At 39.0% G+C, this 20,985-nt stretch overlaps 1 protein-coding gene across 6 annotated transcripts in view; it reads right to left on the reverse strand.

Moving 5' to 3' along the window:
- The window catches only part of scaper (S-phase cyclin A-associated protein in the ER), a 95,623-nt gene extending 74,920 nt beyond the window's left edge, over positions 1 to 20,703 (reverse strand). For 3 of the 6 annotated variants that reach the window (XR_008387772.1, XM_053642446.1, XM_053642445.1), the window contains exons 1-5: positions 20,152 to 20,703; positions 17,517 to 17,737; positions 4,821 to 4,959; positions 1,990 to 2,066; positions 1,615 to 1,812 (exon numbers count right to left, since the gene is read on the reverse strand). Coding sequence is in view for 5 of the 6 variants with exons in the window: in XM_053642446.1 (XP_053498421.1) it covers positions 1,615 to 1,812; positions 1,990 to 2,066; positions 4,821 to 4,959; positions 17,517 to 17,687 (585 nt within the window). In the remaining variant the exon portion in view is untranslated. Of the gene's footprint in view, positions 1 to 1,614; positions 1,813 to 1,989; positions 2,067 to 4,820; positions 4,960 to 6,843; positions 6,868 to 14,133; positions 14,653 to 17,516; positions 17,738 to 20,151 lie in introns of those variants that run through there. The other 3 variants (XM_053642447.1, XM_053642450.1, XM_053642448.1) reach the window with 3 other exon arrangements.
- Between the last annotated feature and the right edge of the window lie 282 nt (positions 20,704 to 20,985).

A 20,985-nucleotide genomic window follows, 5' to 3' on the forward strand; every position in this document is an offset into this window, starting at 1 on the left:
CCCAATCCACATTCCTGAAGAGTAGAGACAGGGTTATCAGGAATCTTTATTGAGAGGTCAGCCAGACTTTCCTCTCAGTGACCCAACACTGGGCAGAAAAAAAACATGAAAATGCCAAAGAAATTAGGCAGCACTCCCTTCTTGGCGGATTAGCTTTGGCAGGGCCGTGCAAAACTTTCTCAAGGAATATTTCTTACAGCACTGGGTTATCTTCGGGTCAGTGACGAGTTTTTGGCTGGTCAAGTTTTAAGGAATTTTTTTTTTTTCAAATATGACTGAATTATAATGAAATAGGTATTTTCAGATATGCAGTATTTAAGCACATGTGAATCAAACCCTGGTGAGTTTACCATCTTGGTTTTGGTGTTTGTTTGTGAGAGTGTGACCAAAACTACTGGTCTGGGGCTGCTTGCAGGAAACACTCACGGTCCACTTCCAAGTGAAACAGCACAGTTTGACTGCAGCACGAACATCATTCAACATGACGCAAATACAGGAAGTAAATCAAACCTGAGGCGTTTTCTTGTTGGTTTTTTGTTTTTGTGGGCTGCTTGAGTACAAGCTGGAGTACTGCAGAAACATTCTGGATGTCTAGGCTTAAGAACATGATCAGATAAATGCTGGATACCCTTCACAAAAATATTACTGAAATAATAACACAAATAAACATTTACTCGTTTCCTTATCATCGCCTCCATCTCATCGCACAGTGTGTAAACGCGTGTTGTTTACCTTTTCTGCCGGCATCGTTTCTGACCAATGATTGAACAATTTTTGCGAGCACATTTCCAGTCCTGCTTCTTCTCAAATGACTCACACCAAACGTTCCTTGTTTTTCCAGACCAAATAGAAAACTAGGCAAAAGTACAAATTTCCCTCTGATCCAAAGCAGGGAACGGATGAATAGATAAGAAAGTGATCTATAATCATAATCTGGTTGGAGCTCTCATCAAATGGAGGCTACATTCTGCCACTGAGGATGACACCAAGCAGTGCAGCCTGGAGATTGCTGAGAATGGTACCGCTTGAAGTACCATGAAAATGGTTTTGGACCTCAATTTCACATGGACATTCTAGCTGTGGTTGCAGGAACTACGGTTGCTGCTATGGCATTAGGACTGCAATTACCACATACAGTTTTGCACTCAAGTCTCCTTTAGAGAACCAGTGGACTAGTTCAACAAAACAGACTTCATATGAAAACTATAATGAACTTTCCTTTACTTTCACACTATCCGTTATTACCCAGATGAGGATGGGTTCCCTTCTGAGTCTGGTTCCTCTCAAGGTTTCCTCCTCATATCATCTTAGGGAGTTTTTCCTTGCCACCGTCACCATCGGCTTGCTCATTAGGGATAAATTCACACACTTAAAATCTGTATCCTGTGTTTTATATGTTTCTGTAAAGCTGCTTTGAGACAATGTCCATTGTTAAAAGTGCTACACAAATAAAACTGAATTGAATTGCTTATTGAAATGTGTCTGTAAAGATTTTTCAGTCAGATACGTCACTCAATGTCTATTCTAGCCGGTGTGCCTGGATTTGACAATTCACCACTCATTGAAAAGTTACCATGTGAAACGTTTGTGGCAAAAAGGTCATAAGGCTCCTACCTTACACTCCACAACGCTCTGGTCCGATTCACACGTGACGTAGATCTCATCGACGGCCCGGCGCAAGTTATCGAAGAGGAAGGCCCAGTAACGAGCCCTCAGATCTACTTTGCGTGGCTGCCTGGCTTTAGTGGGGCTCTTATCGGCTCCTTTCTCTAGCATGGGTCCTGCTGTAGCTTTGCAGTCCAGACCCACGGGCTAAACCAACACACACAGCAACTTTTACTGTTACTTTACCAAGACTAACTTCACAGAAAAAAACCTTATAAATTGTAAAGAAGCCTAGCCTCAATCGAAAGCAAAGCTGGTCTTTGCTTCCCTCTAGTGGTGAACAGGCATACATTACACATGAAGCCCATGTACAAGTAATCCTACCTGTTTTTTGTTCCTATGTGGTCCAGAGTTGATTCGCTGAGCTCGTGCATTGCTGCTGTTGTGAGCCTTAGACTTTCCTGTAAATATTAAGAAAATTGCATATGTTAAGCATAAAAATCAGCTCTTTTTTTTTGGTCATGACTCAAATTTTTGCTTTAGGGAACTGCACAGGCTGAAAAGCGTGTCTATATTTGCATAAAATTCTGGTGTTTACCAAAGCAAATGCTTCAAGAGGACATTCATAACCTAAACTGTGAAAACAGACCACTGGGATTTTTGACCGTGAGGCAAACTGCAATGAAAATACTGACTGCAATGAAAGACTTCTTCATCCAGGCCCCCTTTAACACTGAATTACGTATTTTGTTGACCTTTGTTGCTCGTGATCCAGCAGCAAGTTAACTAACTGATGTTAGTGACGTGATTGATAACTTTATTGTTCATTATGCATTTACCTTCTACAGCAAACTGTATGGTCAATATTATAGATTTAATAGAATTAATAGAACTGACTGTGTGCATGTTTATTAATCTAAAGCAAATCTATCCATCCATGTTCTGTACTGCTTATCCTACACAGGGTCACGAGGAGCCTGAAGCATATCCCAGGGGACTTGGGGCACACCCAAGACAGGGTGCCACCCCATTTTCAGGGCATATCACTGTCAGCTCCAATTCAGAGGCATTTTGCATAAAAGTGTCCACAAATGAATAAATATGCACATAAACTGAACCTAACCAGCATTTAATCTTCACTGGAAACTTGAGTAGGAGGTCCATATGAAAAGGATGAAGGAGTATACAGCACTGAGAGAGCTTGAGAATGTTTGCAGGCATTAAAAGAGTGAAGGATCATTATAGAATATAATTTACCATATGCAGTAGTTACACAGTCAGTGGGAATGATTAGCCATATCTAAACATATCCAACTATTTTTAATGAGCAAGATAACATCAGAACCACAATCCACTGGGCTGTCAAGAGTCAAAATGACTAATAATGCAGAGATCAAGGATGTACATCAGGAGTGCATCAAAGTGACAAGGAAGTAGTCTGGATCTCAAGAGGATGACTTCAAAACATTCTCTGATCAAGGAGGAGCTTCTAACACACATGAGCGTCATCACTGCTCTCAGTTCATGCACTGATGTTCGTCAGAATATATATAAAAAACATAAAAAATTTTAAAAAGGCCTTTGCACACTGAATTAAGTGATAAAAGCTCCCTATGAAGACAATTCAGAAGAAGAGAGAGTGAATCTGGGGGAGGCTGTACACACACACACACACACACACACACACTATCCGGAAAAAAAAAAAAGACATGCAAACAATGACCATAGCACCAGGTAAATTAACATTCAGTAATAATATTATATAAAACTTGAAGATAATCTCAGAATACACTATACACCATCACTGACCACTTTATTAGGAATGCCAGTATATTTGTGCAAGTATTCAAATCAGCCAATCATGTGGTATCAGAGCACTGTATACTTGTGCAGATACAGGTCAAGAGCTTCAGGTAATGCTCACGTCACACATCAGAATGGGGAAGAAAAAAAACGTGGTCTAAGTGAGTTTGACCTTAGCAACAGACGGGTTGGTTTAAGTATACCTGAACAACAGTATATATTCTTACGAGAAACAAATAACATCCGGTGAGCAGCTGAAAGGAAGGTTACGGTAACATATTTTCAACCATGGTGAACAGAGAAGCATCACAGAACGCACAAAACGTCGAACCTTGAGGTAGACAGGCTACAACAGCAGAAGTCCACATCAGGTTCTACTCCTGTCAGTCAAATACATTAATCTGAGGCTACAGTGGGCACAGGATCTCCAATACTAGACAGCTGAAGATTGTAAAAAGACCAGGCGACAGTGTTCATCCACTGACATCTTCAACCATCACTTCAATGTCACAGAGATTACATTTTCCCCCATTTTGATGTCTGATGTAAACATTAACTGAAGCCCTTGACTAGTATTTGCATGATTTTATGCATTGTGCTGCTGTCACATGATTTGCTGATTGAATATCTACATGAATTTAAAGGTGTTCCTGTAAAGAAAAAAATGGGCCAGTGAGTGTATAGTAGAAAATAGTGTATATAATCAGTCTGTAGAGGATTTCATGGTGCTTATTTGTGATTGTCTGATTTTGCTACTGCAGTTTTTAAATTTTGTGATGCAAATTATTATTTTTTTTTGCAGAAAACTACTAGAACTGGCAAAACTGCAATTGCACAAAATTGTTTTGCACGGTCTTTAACAGTGATGTTTATTGGTGAATTAGACATTGTTAGCTGTATTCATGTTCGACACAATGACAGCTTTGGCTGAATGGGCGTTCTGATGACGTCTCATGACGCGTCTCGGCCCAAATCCGCGGAAAATCTGCGCCAACTTTGAAAAATTTCAAGCACCTCAGAATACTGCGCAGTTCCCTTGTTTTTGCGTTAATTTCGGCAATTGCAAAATCCTGGATGGACTGAAATAATGCAACAGTGAGAAAAAGAGTAGTTTAAACACATAAAACACAAATAAATTAAATAATGGGATTAAAGACCTAAATTAACCATTTAACATGACAAAGGAAGAAGAATAAAGCAATGAGTATAAAAGATGAATTTCTCCATCCTGTCAGCTACATATTACAGTCACGATGGTGTGGGGCAGTGTTGTTGGTAGTAATATTCTCTGTAATTTACAGTGTATTTGCTTTGAAACGCAGTCTATAGCAGTGCGAGCTGAGCAGGTAACCTGCGTTGTTATTCTGTAAAAGTGGGAATGTGTATTTCATGCGTTTTGCTTGAGAATATACCGTTTGTGTGCGTGTATTTGCTCTCCTCTTCCTTGTCCTCTAGAGGCACACTCCAGGCTATGAGGTTGCGAGCAGCACGTCCCTCCTCTGCTACGATCTTCCTCACCTTGTCATGGCTGTTGGAGCGCTGGAAGGAGGCCTACAAAGCAGCAACATGTAAACCGAAGAGTTAGCAATAACATTCAGAGATCTGTTCAAATCTCATATCCTGAAACGTAAAAGTTACAGCGAGGTCTTATCCCAGAGCAGCCTGCAGCATGCTAATCATTTTGTCCTTTACTAGAACATTACATGTACTCATTATCTACAGTTAGAAAACAGGTACTGCTAGCAGCACAATTAAAAAGTTTGTGTCATGTAAAACCATTTCTGCTCTGTTTTCTGCTGGTGATATGCTTGCTAAGGAGGCACGGTTTCACCGTTGTGATGATGAATCTCATGATGAATTGGTGCACTGCTGACTTTTTCAAAATGTCCATTAAAATGCTTTTGTGTCTGTGTGTTCTTTTCACTCAACAGTATTTTTGATATTATTTAAACTTGTGAGCCGATTAAACTCCTTAAACAACACTGAGCTATTAATCAATTCATCCATTTTCCATACTGCTTATCCTACACAGGGTCACGGGAAGCCTATCCTAGGGAACTCGGGGCACAAGTCGGAGAACACCTTGGATGGGGTGCCAACACATTGCAAGGCACAATCTCACACACACCACCAATTTGGAAAAGTCAATCAGCCTACAGCTGATGCACATGTCATTGGACTGGGGAGGAAACCAGAATACCTGGAGCACAGGGAAAACATGCAAACTCCGCGGACACAGAGCGAAGGCGGGAATCGAACCCCCAACCCCGGAGGTACGAGACAAACGTGTGAACCACTAAGCTACCATGCCACCTGTGACCTATTAATACCTAAAGGAAAAAAAAAACACAAGAATTTCCTACAATTAAGTATTGGTCATCTTTTACGGCTATACAAACCAAATGTTTAACGTAACAGGCATGTGCTAAAACGTGCTAACCACAGGATTATACTAATGCACTTGTTCGAATACGTTATAGTTTCTATAGCAACAGCTCATTCACAGGGACTTGTGGACGCTCCACATAAAGCAACGCTGCTAATAAACAGCTTTTAACAAATGTGCTGTAATGTAACAGAGAATTATAATCATTGATATGGTGAAGATTTCTGTAAGGAGAGGTTTTCCTTAACATTTAGAGTCTCCAGTGTCATTAAGTTTTCCCCCCCACAATGCATTCTTCAAGACAGAGGAGTTTGCGCTTTGTGGTTTCTTTTTAACATGACAAGCTGTTATAATGCAAGTGATAAAAAGAACTAATTTGTCTCGCCAATGTTAAACAACATTAAATACCATTATAAAATGTTGCGTCATTCTTTAATCAAATAAAAAATAGGATTTGTTGGCAAATTGCTGTGGTACAACAGGAATAAAATATTTCGGATAAAAATGAAAATACATATATTTTTTTAAATTGTAAAAATATCTTCGCACAATACTTAGACAGTCCGTATATGATTTCATGGAGTTTTTTTTGTGTGATTGTTGCAGCCAAAATTGCTCGATTTTGCTGCAGCTTTTTTCAAAATTTGTGATGCAATTTGCAGAGACTTTTTTATTTGACGAAAACTACTTGAATTGGTGAAACTGCAGTTGCACGAAATTGTTTTGCACGCTCTTTCACAGTGATGTTTGTTGGTAAATGAGACCTTTTAGCTCTACTCGTGTTGGGCGCAGGTGAATCAGAGAGAGATTTGACGGAATGCGCGTTGTGATGACGTCACATGACGCGTCTGGTCCTAAATCTGCAGAAAATCTGAAGTAATTTTGAAAAACTTGAAGCACCTCAGAATATTGCTGAATTTTTTTGACTTGATTTCTGCGATCGCAGCATCCTGGAAGGACTGAATAATGTAGTTACAATATATATTAATTGAGTGACTTCACTATACGCTGAATGAAACGTCACGAGTGTAACTCATGGTGTAACTTACCTGGACACAAACATCACAGACTGTCAAAACTCTTGATCCGCCGTTTTAAATGATCATCGAAGGAGATCTGCAAGTACTCTCTGTGATGCACATCATGCCTGAATGTGGGGTTCGGTGGGAAATTCAAAGATTGGGAACGCTGCACTGGGAAAGCTGTTTCGAGTGTAACGTACCCAAAACAGGACACGATAAAACTACACTTTAAACTGTAAAACATTGATTTTATCTATAATCTTAAGTTCTGGTAATTTTGTTGTCTTTTTTTAAATACCATAAATTTTGCTTGACTGACTGACAGAGAAATATTGTTACTAATGGAAACCTTGTTTTTATTAACACAGTTTGGACATAACCCCTGCAGACACCGACAGTTACATTCACAACCATTTGAAAAGACCTCACACTTAAAACAGGCTGTGACCCTGAACAACCATTTCTACAGATAACTAGAGACTCTGTACTAAAATAGGAACACTTATTACAAGAAAGGGTAGGAATTAGAGCAAAAAATAACTATTAGGTAAGGAATGGCACAAATTCTGACACTAATTAATGTGGAGAATTTAGCGAGACTTTTTTTCCCCTTTTTTTAATTATTTTTTTTATTTTTTTTTTTTTTTAAACACAGTAGTAAGAAACAGGATGCTCTTGAAATTATCTTATGTATATCTCAAGGTGTAACAACTTACATTAATCATGACATTTAAGAATACTCACTGCAATGTTAAATTGGTGTAAAATTTTATTGCCAATGATTTATATACAGAGGGACACGGTGACTTAGAGGTTAGAACGTTTGCCTCGCACCTCCAAGCTTGGGGGCTCGATTCCCACCTCGAGTTTGCATGTTCTCCCTGTGCTTCAGGGGTTTCTGGGTACTCTGGTTTCCTCCCCCAGTTCAAAGACTTGCACTGTAGCCTGCGTGGCATTACCAAAATGTCAATGTAGTAGTTTCCATGAAAGGGTGTGTGAGTGATTGTGCGCTGTGATGGGTTGGCACCCTGTCCAGCGTGTCCCCCAAGTTCCCAGAGTTGGGTTCCATCCTCTCTGTGATACTGTGCAGGATAGGCAGTACAGAAAATGGATGGATGGATTTATACACATTTGAATGGGTGCAGTTTTCATGGAGTGACCCCTTACTTAACCCTCAATCATCTAAGTATAATCCAATCTGCAAAATCTCCATTCTTACATCGCATCTAGTGCTTCCTGTTGGAAACACTGCTCAGAGATGCAAAGCATCACAATGTACTAACCATCTCAATGATGTAAACATTGGTGAAGTATACTATACCACACTTCAATAGGTGACTAATACACTCAGATGAGGTAGTGTTTAATACATGCAGTCCGGTTGATCACTGAATTAAATGGAACAGTGAACACTGAATGCCAGTGAAGTGCTCAGCTCAGAACACTTCATTTCAGCTAGCATGTGTGTGGGTGGCTTTCTATGAGCTCCGCACAGGGCATGGGAGATACCAGAGTGTTTTCCGTTTCACAATAACACCTACAAATAGAAAGCACTCATAACAGAGTCTGTCAGGAACATCTCACACTCACGCTTTGGACGAGGACATTTTTGCATGTTTCATGCATTAAAAACACTCTAATTAGGGAGAAATCTTCTCAGCACTGGTTGTATAACAGGCACAGAGTGTGTGCTTTAAAATTACACAATCAATCTACTTGACACCTTTTCTGTCTGACAATGCAAGGGTTTCAGTTCCATTCGTACACTTCTCTCTCTATCACTCTCCTCTTCATATCCTCTCTCTTTAACATCATCTCTCAGTATGGGTCAGAAATCCATGAACGCATGACAAAAGCCAGTCTGTTTTGCACTCCATAAGCATGAAGAGACATTTTGAGAAGCCAGTCGTTTTGTTAATGGTTCTTTTAGTATTCAGCATCAGTAATTCAATCCACTAACTGCAATGCTGGCAAAGCAAAGTAGTCATTTAAAACAATTACAGTGGTGCATGAAAGTAGAATTTTCTATATTTCTGCATAAATATGACATAAAACATCAGATTTTCACACAAGTATAAAAAGTAGATAAAGAGAACCAAATTAAACAAATGAGAAAAATATTATATTTAGTCATTTATATATTGAGTATAATGGTCCGATAGAACATATCTGTGAGTTGAAAATGTATGTGAACATTTTTCAGTTTTGCTTTCAGTATCTGGTGTGACCCCCTTGTGCAGCATCAACTGCAACTAAACGTTTCCAGTAACTGTCGATCAGTCCTGCACATCGGCTTGGAGGAACTTTATCCCATTCCTCAGTACAAAACAGCTTCAACTCTGGGATGTTGGTGGGTTTCCTCACATGAACTGCTTGCGTCATGTTCTTCCACAACATTTCTATTGGATTAAGGTCAGGACTTTAATTTGGCCAATACAAAACATTAACTTTATTCTTCTTTAATCATTCTTAGTAGAACGACTTGTGTGTTTAGGATCGTTGTCTTGCTGAATGACCCACTTTCTCTTGAGATTCAGTTCACGGACAGATATCCTGAATTTGCTGGTGTATTTCAGAATTCTTTGTTCCCTCAATGATGGCAAGCCATCCAGGCCCAGATGCAGAAAAACAGGCCAAAACCATGACACTACCACCACCACCATGTTTCACAGATAAGGTTCTGCTGTAATGCAGTGTTTTCCTTTCCCCATTCTCATTTAAACCAGAGAGTTTTATTTTGGTCTCACCCATCCCCAAAACATTTTCCAATAGCCTTCTGGCTTGTCCATGTAATCTTTAGCAAACTGCAGACGGGCAGCAATGTTCTTTTTGGAGAGCAGCAGCTATCTCCTTGCAACCCTGCCATGCACACCATTGATGTTCAGTGTTCTCCTGATGGTGGACTCATGAACATTAACATTAGCCAATGTGAGAGAGACCTTTAGTTACTTAGATGTTACCCTGGGGTCCTTTGTGACCTCGTGGACTATTACATGTCTTGCTCTTGGAGTGATCTTTGTTAGTTGACCACTTCTAGGGAAAGTAACAATAGTCTTGAATCTCCTCCATTTGTACAGAATCTGTCTGACTGCAAAATTGTGGAGTCCAAACTCTTTAGAGATGATTTTGTAACCTTTTAAAGCCTGATGAGCTTCCACAACTCTTTTTCTGAGGTCCTCAAAAATCTCCTTTGATCATGCCATGATACACTTCCACAAACACGTGTTGTGAAGATCAGACTTTGATAGATCTCTGTTCTTTAAATAAAACAGAGCACTCACTCACACCTAATTGCCATCCCATTGACTGAAATGACCTGACTAATTTCACCTTCAAATTAACTGCTAATCCTAGAGGTTCACTCACTTTTGTCACTAACAGATATGGAATAATGGATCATTTTCATTAATAAATAAATTACCAAGTAAAATATTTTTCTCTCATTTGTTTAATTGGGTTCTTTTTGTCTACTCTTAGGACTCATGTGAAAATCTGATGTTTTTGGTGATATTTATGCAGATATATAGAAACTTTCAATCACCACAATAATTTCATTTGAATTATACAATACATTCAAGGTTTACGTTACTGCTTTTCTCCAACACGTGGTAATGATTAGCTGAATAATTGATTCATGTTTGCTTCCAAACAATTCATTTAAACCCCTTTTCCATTTCCATTTTTGTAAACGTTAAATATTGGCTCTAAATTTATAAAGCTAAATGTGGCTTTTTATATATTTTATATTATATATATATATATAAAAAAGCTGCAGATGTGATGTTAAAAAAATGGTAATGATTTGTTTGTTTTTCAGTTTCCATGTTGAATTTGTCTTTTTTTAAAAATAAAAATGGTTTATAAAAAGTAAAAAAATAAATGTACAGATATATATAAAACAAATACATTTGTTTAGTAATAATAAACAAATTTATTATTTATAACAGTTTTTTTTAATGCAGCAACTGTATTTCTAGCAGTTTTTTAACAAAATTATATGTTGTGATATACATTATGTAGCAAAGAAACGTTTTCAAGAATCATACGTCATATCGCCCACCCCTGCTGACCATCACAAGTTACTGACACCAATAAACATCCCATAAATGTCAAACACCCCTTCCAGAAAACTTCACCACAACCATACATTTTCTTTGTTAAATAACACAATAATAATAATAATAATAATAATAATAATATTGTTATTATTATTATTTTTATCATCATCATCATCAGATGATGTTGGATTATGGATTAAATCAGATTATGTGGAGCATCCACCATATACATCCCTGTGAAAGAGCTGTTACTATAGAAGCAATAATGAATTAGAGCAAGCACATTAATATATCACTATATTATTAATATAATATATTACTGCAGAGCACTACTGTCAGAGCTGTGTGCTGTTATGTTTTTACCAGTCATATTTAAGGATTAACATTGCTTTGGTATAATATCCTACAGTATAATGCAGGCTGAAAAGTGACTCATCTACCGTATGATCCTTGATGTCGTGACTGGATCACAATGATTCTGTCACTCATAAGCTTTTCATGACACACCATTATGCTAGGCTCATTTCTTATTGTCCCCTTAGAGCAGCTGGCAACCAGCAATCCAGCAAACAACCACTCTGCTTAGTAATATATTTAAATAAGACGTCTTCAGTGGAAATTCTTCAATGAAAACCAGTCCAAACGTGAATTTGCATATAGATTCATTAGGCTTCACTCACGCAGAAAGAGCCCACAGTCAGTGGCCTGCTATAATCTGTATGTCCCTGGGCTTTCATACACACAACTGACCTACTTTAGAGCAGCAAAGCATCATCTTCATTTCAAGCCCTGATCACTCCTTCTCTCCTCTAAGAGCAGAACAACAAACAGTGTCAACGATTTGGAAATGCACAGGAAACGATATTATGCGGAGAAGGAAGTACACCCATGCTGCCTGCCAGGATGCTGGTCAACAGTAAATATTTAGTCCTGGTTTCCTGGGTTTTGGCAGACATCACAGGGCAGCTGCTGGGACTGCAGGATAATGGCTAAAATGGCTGAACTTATCAAGATTATTTTGCTCAGTATTGATTCGTAACTATTTTTTAGCCAGTTTGGGAAGTTTTATCGCACAATATTTTAAATAACCAGTAAACATGCATTTCTTTTATATTGGAGGCTGTATTATATGTCTTTAACCTGATAAGGCGTTCAAGCAAAATAAAACTGCTCCTTAAATCACATTAAGTGAACTTTTAAAACATACTATAAACAACAAGCAACTACAATAAATATATTAATGAACTACTTAATCACAATCTTCATACATGTTCATTGTTTTGTACAATATATTAATGTTAGCTTAGTATATTATAACATAATTAACCTACATAACATTTCTATTCAATTTTATTCTATTTAAAAATACACTGACAGAATGTGTGTCGGTTTGAATTCCAGCTGAACCTGATGTCACCTCGGCTTCACAGCTGTCCAATTAACAGTTCTGCTTCAAACTCACACACTGACACTTTTGTTATTTAAGCAATTTCACAGATGGTTATGTAAGGAATAGAGATATTGCAATACCTCTTTCTTTTCTGATATTGCAACCTCGAGTGTCAGCAGGTACCAATACCCATCTGATACTGTGGTCTTTAAAAACTACAAATAGCTTTTTTTTTTTTTTTTTTTAAATAAGGTACATCACTTCACAGTTCACCTCTTTGATGCAAAAAAAATCACTTACACTGTAAATATAATAAAGGATAAAGCATAAATAATTTAACCCTAAGCAAAGAAAACACAATCAAATCTCTTTATATGTAAACATTTCCATTTTGAAAAAATCTAATAATAATAACAATAATAATAATAATAATAATAATAATAATAATAATAATAATAATAATATTAAAAATAATTAACTATAATAACTATATATTAAACTATTTATATATATTAATTTATATATAGGTATTATAATAACTATAATAATAAACTAATTCCAATAATTATCACGTTACAGGATCAATACAGGAGATATGTTTTCTCAGATATCCGAGTCAACGGATACTGGGTATTGAATCTGTGCCATCTCGTCAAGAATAAAAAATAACGGGGTATGCTATAATAGGAAGATAATCCACAATCAGGTAGTGTCATCTACAACAGCACACCACAAAGGGTTTCATTCCTCTAATACCACCACGAACTGCCAAAGATTACACGTTTTCATTCACACCTGAGACTTTTATAAGTGTTAAACATCTCCATATAAGAAAGCTTAACGATATCAACAATTCGACTTGTATTCGTTAAATACCAACAAGTTTTACAGATTTATTATTAGCTTGAGACAATAATGATATTGTGCAGCATCCATCATACAAGAACCTGTGAAAGAACTGTTACTACAGAAACGATAACGTATTCGAACGAGTGGATTCATTTATATATAAACGTACATCATTCGAATTACAGTCGGCCATGTTGTGGGCAGAGCCGTGATGTTACAGAACGTTAATTAACACCTTCTGACCAATTACATTTGAGAATTCAACAATTAATAAACGAATGAAGATTAGATTCTCAAACCTAACACTTGGCAAATGCGAATGGTGATGATAATTAGAAAGTGATTCAATTAAATTTACTGTTATAGGTTTTCCTACTGTTTACTGCGCATTACTGCACCTACATCACCTAAAAATCCTCCAGCTAGGTAATAACACTCCATCCTACTCTCATTAAACCTGAAATGGCAGAAGTACTTGTTTTCTCATGGTTTTTTTTTTTTTAGACTCTCGTTCTGGATGGTTTAAAATTGTAGATTGCAAGCAGGTAAAAATCAAAATTGCACAAGCCTAGTTATTACTATTACAATATGATTCACCATGCAGCTTTTTTTCTTACTTAGACTTTTGCCAGTAACGTTACATAAACATGCATCTAATAAAATGTGTCGATCTAATTGTTTCGAGCAGCTGCCTAAAACAATTACCTGCCATATAACAAGCAAAAAATAAATAAATAAGCGCCTAGATTGTGATGTTATTCATGCAGCAATTTTCAATTCCTCATTTTTATATGCTCACGTCCTCCACTATAAAATAAAAGTGACACCCACGAGGAAGCGAGTGCCTCTCGTTAAGAGCCTCGATGCACACGCACAGCACACAGAAAGGCAGTGGACCGAGTGGTCACAGAGGCAGCAGGGATAAGGTTTCACGTCTATAAACAGGTCCAAGCACAGAGACATGCAGAGCAGGACAGAAAGAGAAAAGCAGAGTGAGAAACAGGATCTGAAGGTACATACAGAGTAGAAGTAGAGTCTGTAAGCAGGTTCTTTGTCCTCATTTGGCAATGACATACTTTTGCCGCAAACTTCACGCGACCCGCTCACCCCTAGCTGGCATCGTAGCCACTGCACGCGCAGGGGGACATCGTCATTTGACAGCAGGACCAAAATAGCCGCTCGGCCGGCTGTGTCAGCTTCTCCCCCAATCAGGATAGTAGAGGGTACTGCATGCTCCTCTGATAATCGGAGCCGAGTCTATAAATACTGCACGTATGTCCTGCTGAGCGCGCACTGTCCCTGCCAGACCAACGCTGCAGCCTCTACTGCTGCAAACAGCCTCTCTGCCGTCATCTGCTGTTCTCTTAAATTACCTCCTTCTCTCTGTCTCTCTCTCTCTCTCTCTCTCTCGCTCGCTCTCTGCTGCACAGTCCCTGCTCAAACAGCAGAAAAAAAGAAAGCTTGCTCGCTCTTTTTCTCTCTCTCACTCGCTCTCTCATCTCTCTGCGTGCAGTCATGTGTACAGGACACATCGGCACACTTGCTGCTGGAGGGCTCGGTCTGTATGTGTCAATGTGCCAGGAACACACATGCACACACACGCAAGCGCACTCAGCATCTAATAGGACTTAGCAGCACATGACTCATGCTGGACAGGGGCATGTAAACAAAGCCATGCTGACAAGGTGAACCACAGCGACGCCACTGGAGGGAGGAGGGCTATAGATGAGTGGGCATGGAAGGAAAAAAGGTGCAATCGTCTTCACCAGAAGTGATAAAGCCCGTGCAGCGTGAGCAGTACAGCAATTTGGCACTTTTAAAAGTTTGGTGTTTAGTGATGCTACGCTTAAGGTTTGGTCAGCTGATCTAATGTAAAAAGAATTTCTTCTAGACATACAGAATATTGAAGGGTAATATTTTAAATATCACAAACAGCAAAATACTTATATTTATCTAAAATGTTGCCAAAACTTATTAAATCAGAATTGTTTATCACCCCAGCCAAACATAATGAATCTTCCCAAGAGTGGACCTTCCAAAATTCCTCCAAGAGCACAGCAACGACTCATCCAGGAAGTCACAAAAGAGTCACAAATATTCTTTTGGATTTTCTGGTAGAAAGCAGAATTCATGTTTCCCTCAATTACTGCACGTTGCCCAGGCCCTGAAGCAGCAATGCAGCCCCACACCATCACACTGCCACCACCATGCTTGACAGTAGGCATGAAATTCTTTTTGTGGAATTCTGTGTTTGGATTACGCCAGAGGTAACACTGTCTTGCAAACAGTTCCACTTTCGACTCATCAATCCACAGAACATTCTCCAAAAACGTTTGAGGATCATTAAGGTATGTTTTGGCAAAATTCAGACGAGCCTTAATGTTCTTCTGGGTTAGCAGTGATTTTCACTTCGCCACTCGTTCATGGATGCCATTTTTGCCCAGTGTCTTTCTGATAGTGGAGTCATGAACAGTAACCTTTATTGATGCAGGAGAGGCCTGTAGATCCTTTGATGGCGTCATTGACTCTTTTGTGACTCCTTTGGTGACTAGTTGCTGTGCTCTTGGAGGAATTTTGGAAGGTCGGCCACTTCTGGGAAAAGTTCACTACTGTGCCGAGTTTTTCGATTTGGAGATAATGGCTCTCACTGTGGTCCTTTGAGCCACTTTTCCACTGCATGGTACAGCTCGACTCAACTCTGCTCGCTTTACTCTTTTGAGCTTGCTTTTCCACAGCAGTTTAGTGCCGCCTCAATGTGGGTGCCATCTTCCACTCGCCTTCACGCAGGAATAGTGTTGCATTATCAAAGCCCTGTACAAATACACGGTCAGGCCATATTCTAAATGCTTCTCCTGTCACTGCACATCGACCTTATTAAAGATGTAAAATAACGGCATTCATAGACCCTACGTAGTGCTCGATACAACGAAGTTAGATTCAGCCGTGACAGGAGTGACGTCAATAAATACCTGTTTGTAGATCGGTAACAAGTGAGATTTAAAAATCTAAGACAGAATCCTTTGTTGTAATTTTATCTGTAATTAGATAAATGATACATAATTTTCAATTATTAGAATATTACCATACGCAAAGTATGTATTAAATGACATTTATTCAGGCACAATACAGAACCACTCGTTAAGGAGAATCCTTACTCCCTCAGTGCGTGGCTCACATTTAGTATCGCTTAGCTTGCTTGGAACCTTGACTGAGGTGGTACTAAAAAAACGTACCAGGTACTATACACAGTGGAAAGCCCCCAAAAAGCGAGCAGAGTCACGCCGAGTCATACCGTGCAGTGGAAAAGTGCCATTGGAGTCCCAGAGCCTTTGAAATAGCTTTGTAACCCTTCCCAGACTGATGTATTTCAATCACCTTCTTCCTCATCATTTCTGGAATTTCTTTCAACTTTGGCACAGTGTGTTACTGGGTAAGACCTTTTAACCAACTTCATGCTGAAAAAGTTCTATTTAACTGTTGATGTGATTGAACAGGGTTTGCAGTAATCAGGCCTGATTGTGTCTAGTCCAGCTGAACCACATTATGAATTCAATTTCATAGATTTGGGAATTAGTAACTATGGGGCAAATACATTTTCACACAGGCCCAGTTGGTATTGGATAATGTTTCTGCTTCAATAAATAACATTATCATTTAAAAACTATTGTGTGTTTACTCAGGTTGCCTTTATGTTGTATTTTGTTTGAAGATCTCAAACTATTTAGTATGAGATATACACAAAAACAGAAGAAATCAGAATAGGACAAATACTTTTTCACAGCACCATACTTACAAGGCCGGTATACACGATAAACTCCAAGGCAGGAGTGTGTGTGTGTGTATAATAAAATAAAAGGCAGGCATGTATATATAATAAACTACAAGGCAGGAATATGAATATATATATATGTTAGATATAAATATAAAATAATAAACTACAAGGCTGGAGTATATATATATATATATATAAAATAACAAGGCAGGAGTATATATATATAATAAACAACAAGGCAGGAGTATATATATATATATATATATATATATATATATAATAAACTACAAGGCCTGAGTACTTGATAAACTAGTGACTAAGTGGATTTTCCAGTACTCCTGACTCCATTGTTACTGCATGGATACTAACCACATTGATACAAGCCCAATACAATGACAAAGCTCTTGAATGGGAAGAGAATAAAGCTGTATACACACATGCTAGGTAAACACCTGGCAAGTTCACGCTGAAGTTAATTAAGTAATGGCACTCACACTGTGTTGGCCAAACTAAGCTTTTTAAACATTAACCTCAACAGCTAGCTAGTGTAACGTTTAACCGAAGCCCAAATGTCTTGTTGTTTACCCAAACCCTCGCAGCTAGCTAAGAGGCAAAGTGATGCTTGCGTTACCTTCAGGGCAGCGTTGATGGAGATGCTCCTGCCTTTACCTCCTCCGTGTGACGAGCTAGAGCTGTTACTGCCGGATCTCTCTCTGGCGTCCCCGCTCTGAGCCGCTCTCTGCCCGACCCGGTGCTGAGCGCCGCCGCGCCGACGACCATCATGCCGACTGTCTTTAGACATCGAGCCGCTCTGACGGTCGATACGAGCTGACCTCCGTCTCAGTGATTAACCTGTAATTTAGTGTCAGGACAACAAGCTGTGAAATTGAACAGGCCCCCTCTTCTTTCTCTGTTGTTCTTAGCGACGGTTGTTAAGCAGGGTCATGGTGCATTACTGCCACCAGTTGGACTGGAGACCATTTTATGTTTATGCAGCGTCACTAGACTGAACTGGTTTTCTTCCAAAGTGAATGTTTCTACGTTTATTCATGGTTCATTATCTCTTTAATATTTGAATGGTTGTAAATAAAGTTACTGCTTTCCCTATTGAAGAAAAAACAACAACAGAAACCCCATTTGTAATGGTTATAATGGGAATTGTATTGGTCTTAATGGAAACTGTAATGGTCCCTGTGGGTCTCTACTAGTAATTTGTTGCCTTCTGTTGGTGGCATGTTATGTCTAGTGGATACCATTAAGGCCCAACAATGGTAATGGTAAGGGTTTTAATGCTTAGCTGATGGTTTGTAATGGTATTTGTAACAGAAACCATTCGAATTTCTGTTGTGGTTTCTATTGGGGTTTTTTTTCCAGTAGGGTGTTATTATTTAAAGAAAAATATATATTTTAGCTAGAGACTTTTGATTGCTTAGAGACACAATGTTTTTATTAGCCTTTCCTCACATAGGTTAAATATAACATCTATCCATCTTCCATACAGCTTATCATACACAGGATCATAGGGGAGCCTGGAACCTATCCCAGGAAACTCGGGACACAAGGCGGGACACTCTGGACAGGGTGTCAACCCTTTGCAGGGCACAAATGCACACCCACTCACATGCTACAGAAATGCCAACCTTGGAAATGCCAAGGACTGGGGAAGGAAACCAGAGTGCCTTGAGGAAACCCCAGAAACACGGAGAGAACATGCAAGCTCTGTGCACACAGGGTGGAGGTGAGATTCAAACCCCCAACCCTGAAGGGGCGAGGCAAGTGTGCTAACCACTAAGCCACCGTGCCCCACAAAATATAATGTGTTTATGTTAAAGTATATCACCAGCTACTTTAATAGAAATAAATACCTGTACACTTGATCATTCATGCAGTTATCCAATCAGAAAATCACTGCTGCCAGATGATTGGCTTATTGGGTAACTGCATGAATGAGCAGGTGTACAGGTATTTATATTAAAATGGCTGGTGAGTGTACTTAAATACATACATACATACATACACACGTACACACACTCAGAAATAAAGATGCCAAACTATCATTTTCCTTGTCGCTGGGGTTTTACCTATGCATCTTTTACCTAGAAAGGTGCAAGTGGTGTACCTTTAATTATCTTCTAAAGCAGTGAGAAGTAACCATGATGAGTCTTGACGTTATTACACTGAAAGTGGGACAGTCTAATTTTTTTGCTAAATCTTTAATAACTAGTTGAATTCAGTCAGTAAATACTAGAGATGCATCGATGTTTCGGCCAATAATCGGTATCGACCGATAAAGGAAATTTTTGATGCTATCGGCCGATAGCTTAAAAACATCCGATGATCAGGGCCGATTATATCCTGTCAATCAAAAGAGGGCTGGAAAACGACAGAGATAATGTCGCTTGTGTGGAATTACTTTGAATTGGGTGACAATGATGACAAAACTGAAGTTTGTAATCTCTGCACTGCTAAAATTGTACACCGGAGGCTGCAGCAGTGAAGCGGGAGTTTCGGCATCGAGTCTAATTATTATTTTTTTTCCACGCTACTCAAGCTGCATTAAAGCGTCAACACACTGTTGAAAGATTTAAATGAAGATGAGTTGACAAAAAAGTATATATTGCACAGAAAAATATATTTGTAGTGTAATTCATATCCAGTTTATGTTAATATATAAAATTGTTTATATTATATATTACCAGACTGATGTTCAGTGATGAAGTAGAAATGCTTTTGTTTGTGGTGAGTGAATGTGAAGCCTAACAGGAGGTTATTGGGGTTTTTTTTTATATGAATTAATAACATTCAACAAGTTAAGAAATCTTAATTTAATCTTCAGAATTTAGTTCATTTGTTAATGTTAATTAGAGTAATGTGTTTTCTGTTTATGAGACCAGTTACTGTTGTGAGGGAAATTACTCATTTTTACTTTGTAATAGTTTTATTCTTGTTCTTTTTCCCTTCATTTGAGGATAACACCTAAAAAGGCCATGTCATGTCACTGAGATCAGTACAGAATGTTTATCTGCTATACAGAGACACAAACATGTTCTTCTGTTCAAGGTTCGTCTGCACATCTTCCAAGACCCTAAAACAAAGCCTGTTTGAACTGCCTCAAACCGCTTCTTATCCGTACACAGAATTATGTCATGCTCTGCGTTTCATATATATAGTAGTCGTTTAGCACAAGCGCTTCAGAGCGCTCTCATTATTCTATCCTGCTTTATTCTATCCTGTATTAACCATCTTTCTGTAATAAACCTTTTTACCTTCAGAGGACGAGTCTGCGAGTGTTGTCTAATTTCCACGACAATTTGGCGTTTCCTGGCTGGGCTGCGCGAGTCTTTTCAGCTTTTCTGGACAACAAGCAAACCAGAGGACGCTTATGGAAAAGTTTCACCCTGAATTCCGTGTTGATACAAGCGGTTTGCCCTTTGTTATGCAGAGCGAAAGACCGATGCAGCTTTACCTCTGACTGGTAGGAATCATTAAGAATTAAAAATTAGAATTAGAATTTTATGAAGTCATTGTGTATTGCTGTCTCTATGGAAGGGAGTCAATGATTTAGAATTAGGGCCCTCATCTGTTTCTCAGTGTGCTAAATTGCACACCTGACTCCGACCACTCCAGACCTGGACTCCGAATCACCATGACGCCCACAGCCAGTAAGGAGGAAGGAACCTGCAGTTTCAGAGGCACCTCCTCACGATGAAGCGGCCCAGCCTACACCACTCTATCCAAACCTGTCAGAACTGAACCACCAACCCCCACTGAACTATGCGCCAGCCGTCCTAACTTCACCGGTGGCATTACACAAGCGATCCCAAGTGACGGGACCAACAACATTGCTGCCTGAGGGCTTCAGACCAACAAAATCGGACAGAGAAGGGACAATGCACGCCGTGGTAAATGCCCCAATGCTAGAAGTGGCCGGAGAAGGAGGTCGTATGCTAGTTCACAGACCCTGGACATTGGAAGACACCAGAAGCAGCATGACGCATATGCCGGCGCTCCGTGAAGTAGGAGGACAAAAGTTTGGGGATGAACTTCAGATATTCTGCAGAGAATTCAGACCCACCACTCATGAACTACGATGACTGCTC

This window comes from Ictalurus furcatus, chromosome 14 (assembly GCF_023375685.1).
Source record: "Ictalurus furcatus strain D&B chromosome 14, Billie_1.0, whole genome shotgun sequence".
Taxonomy (NCBI): domain Eukaryota; kingdom Metazoa; phylum Chordata; class Actinopteri; order Siluriformes; family Ictaluridae; genus Ictalurus; species Ictalurus furcatus.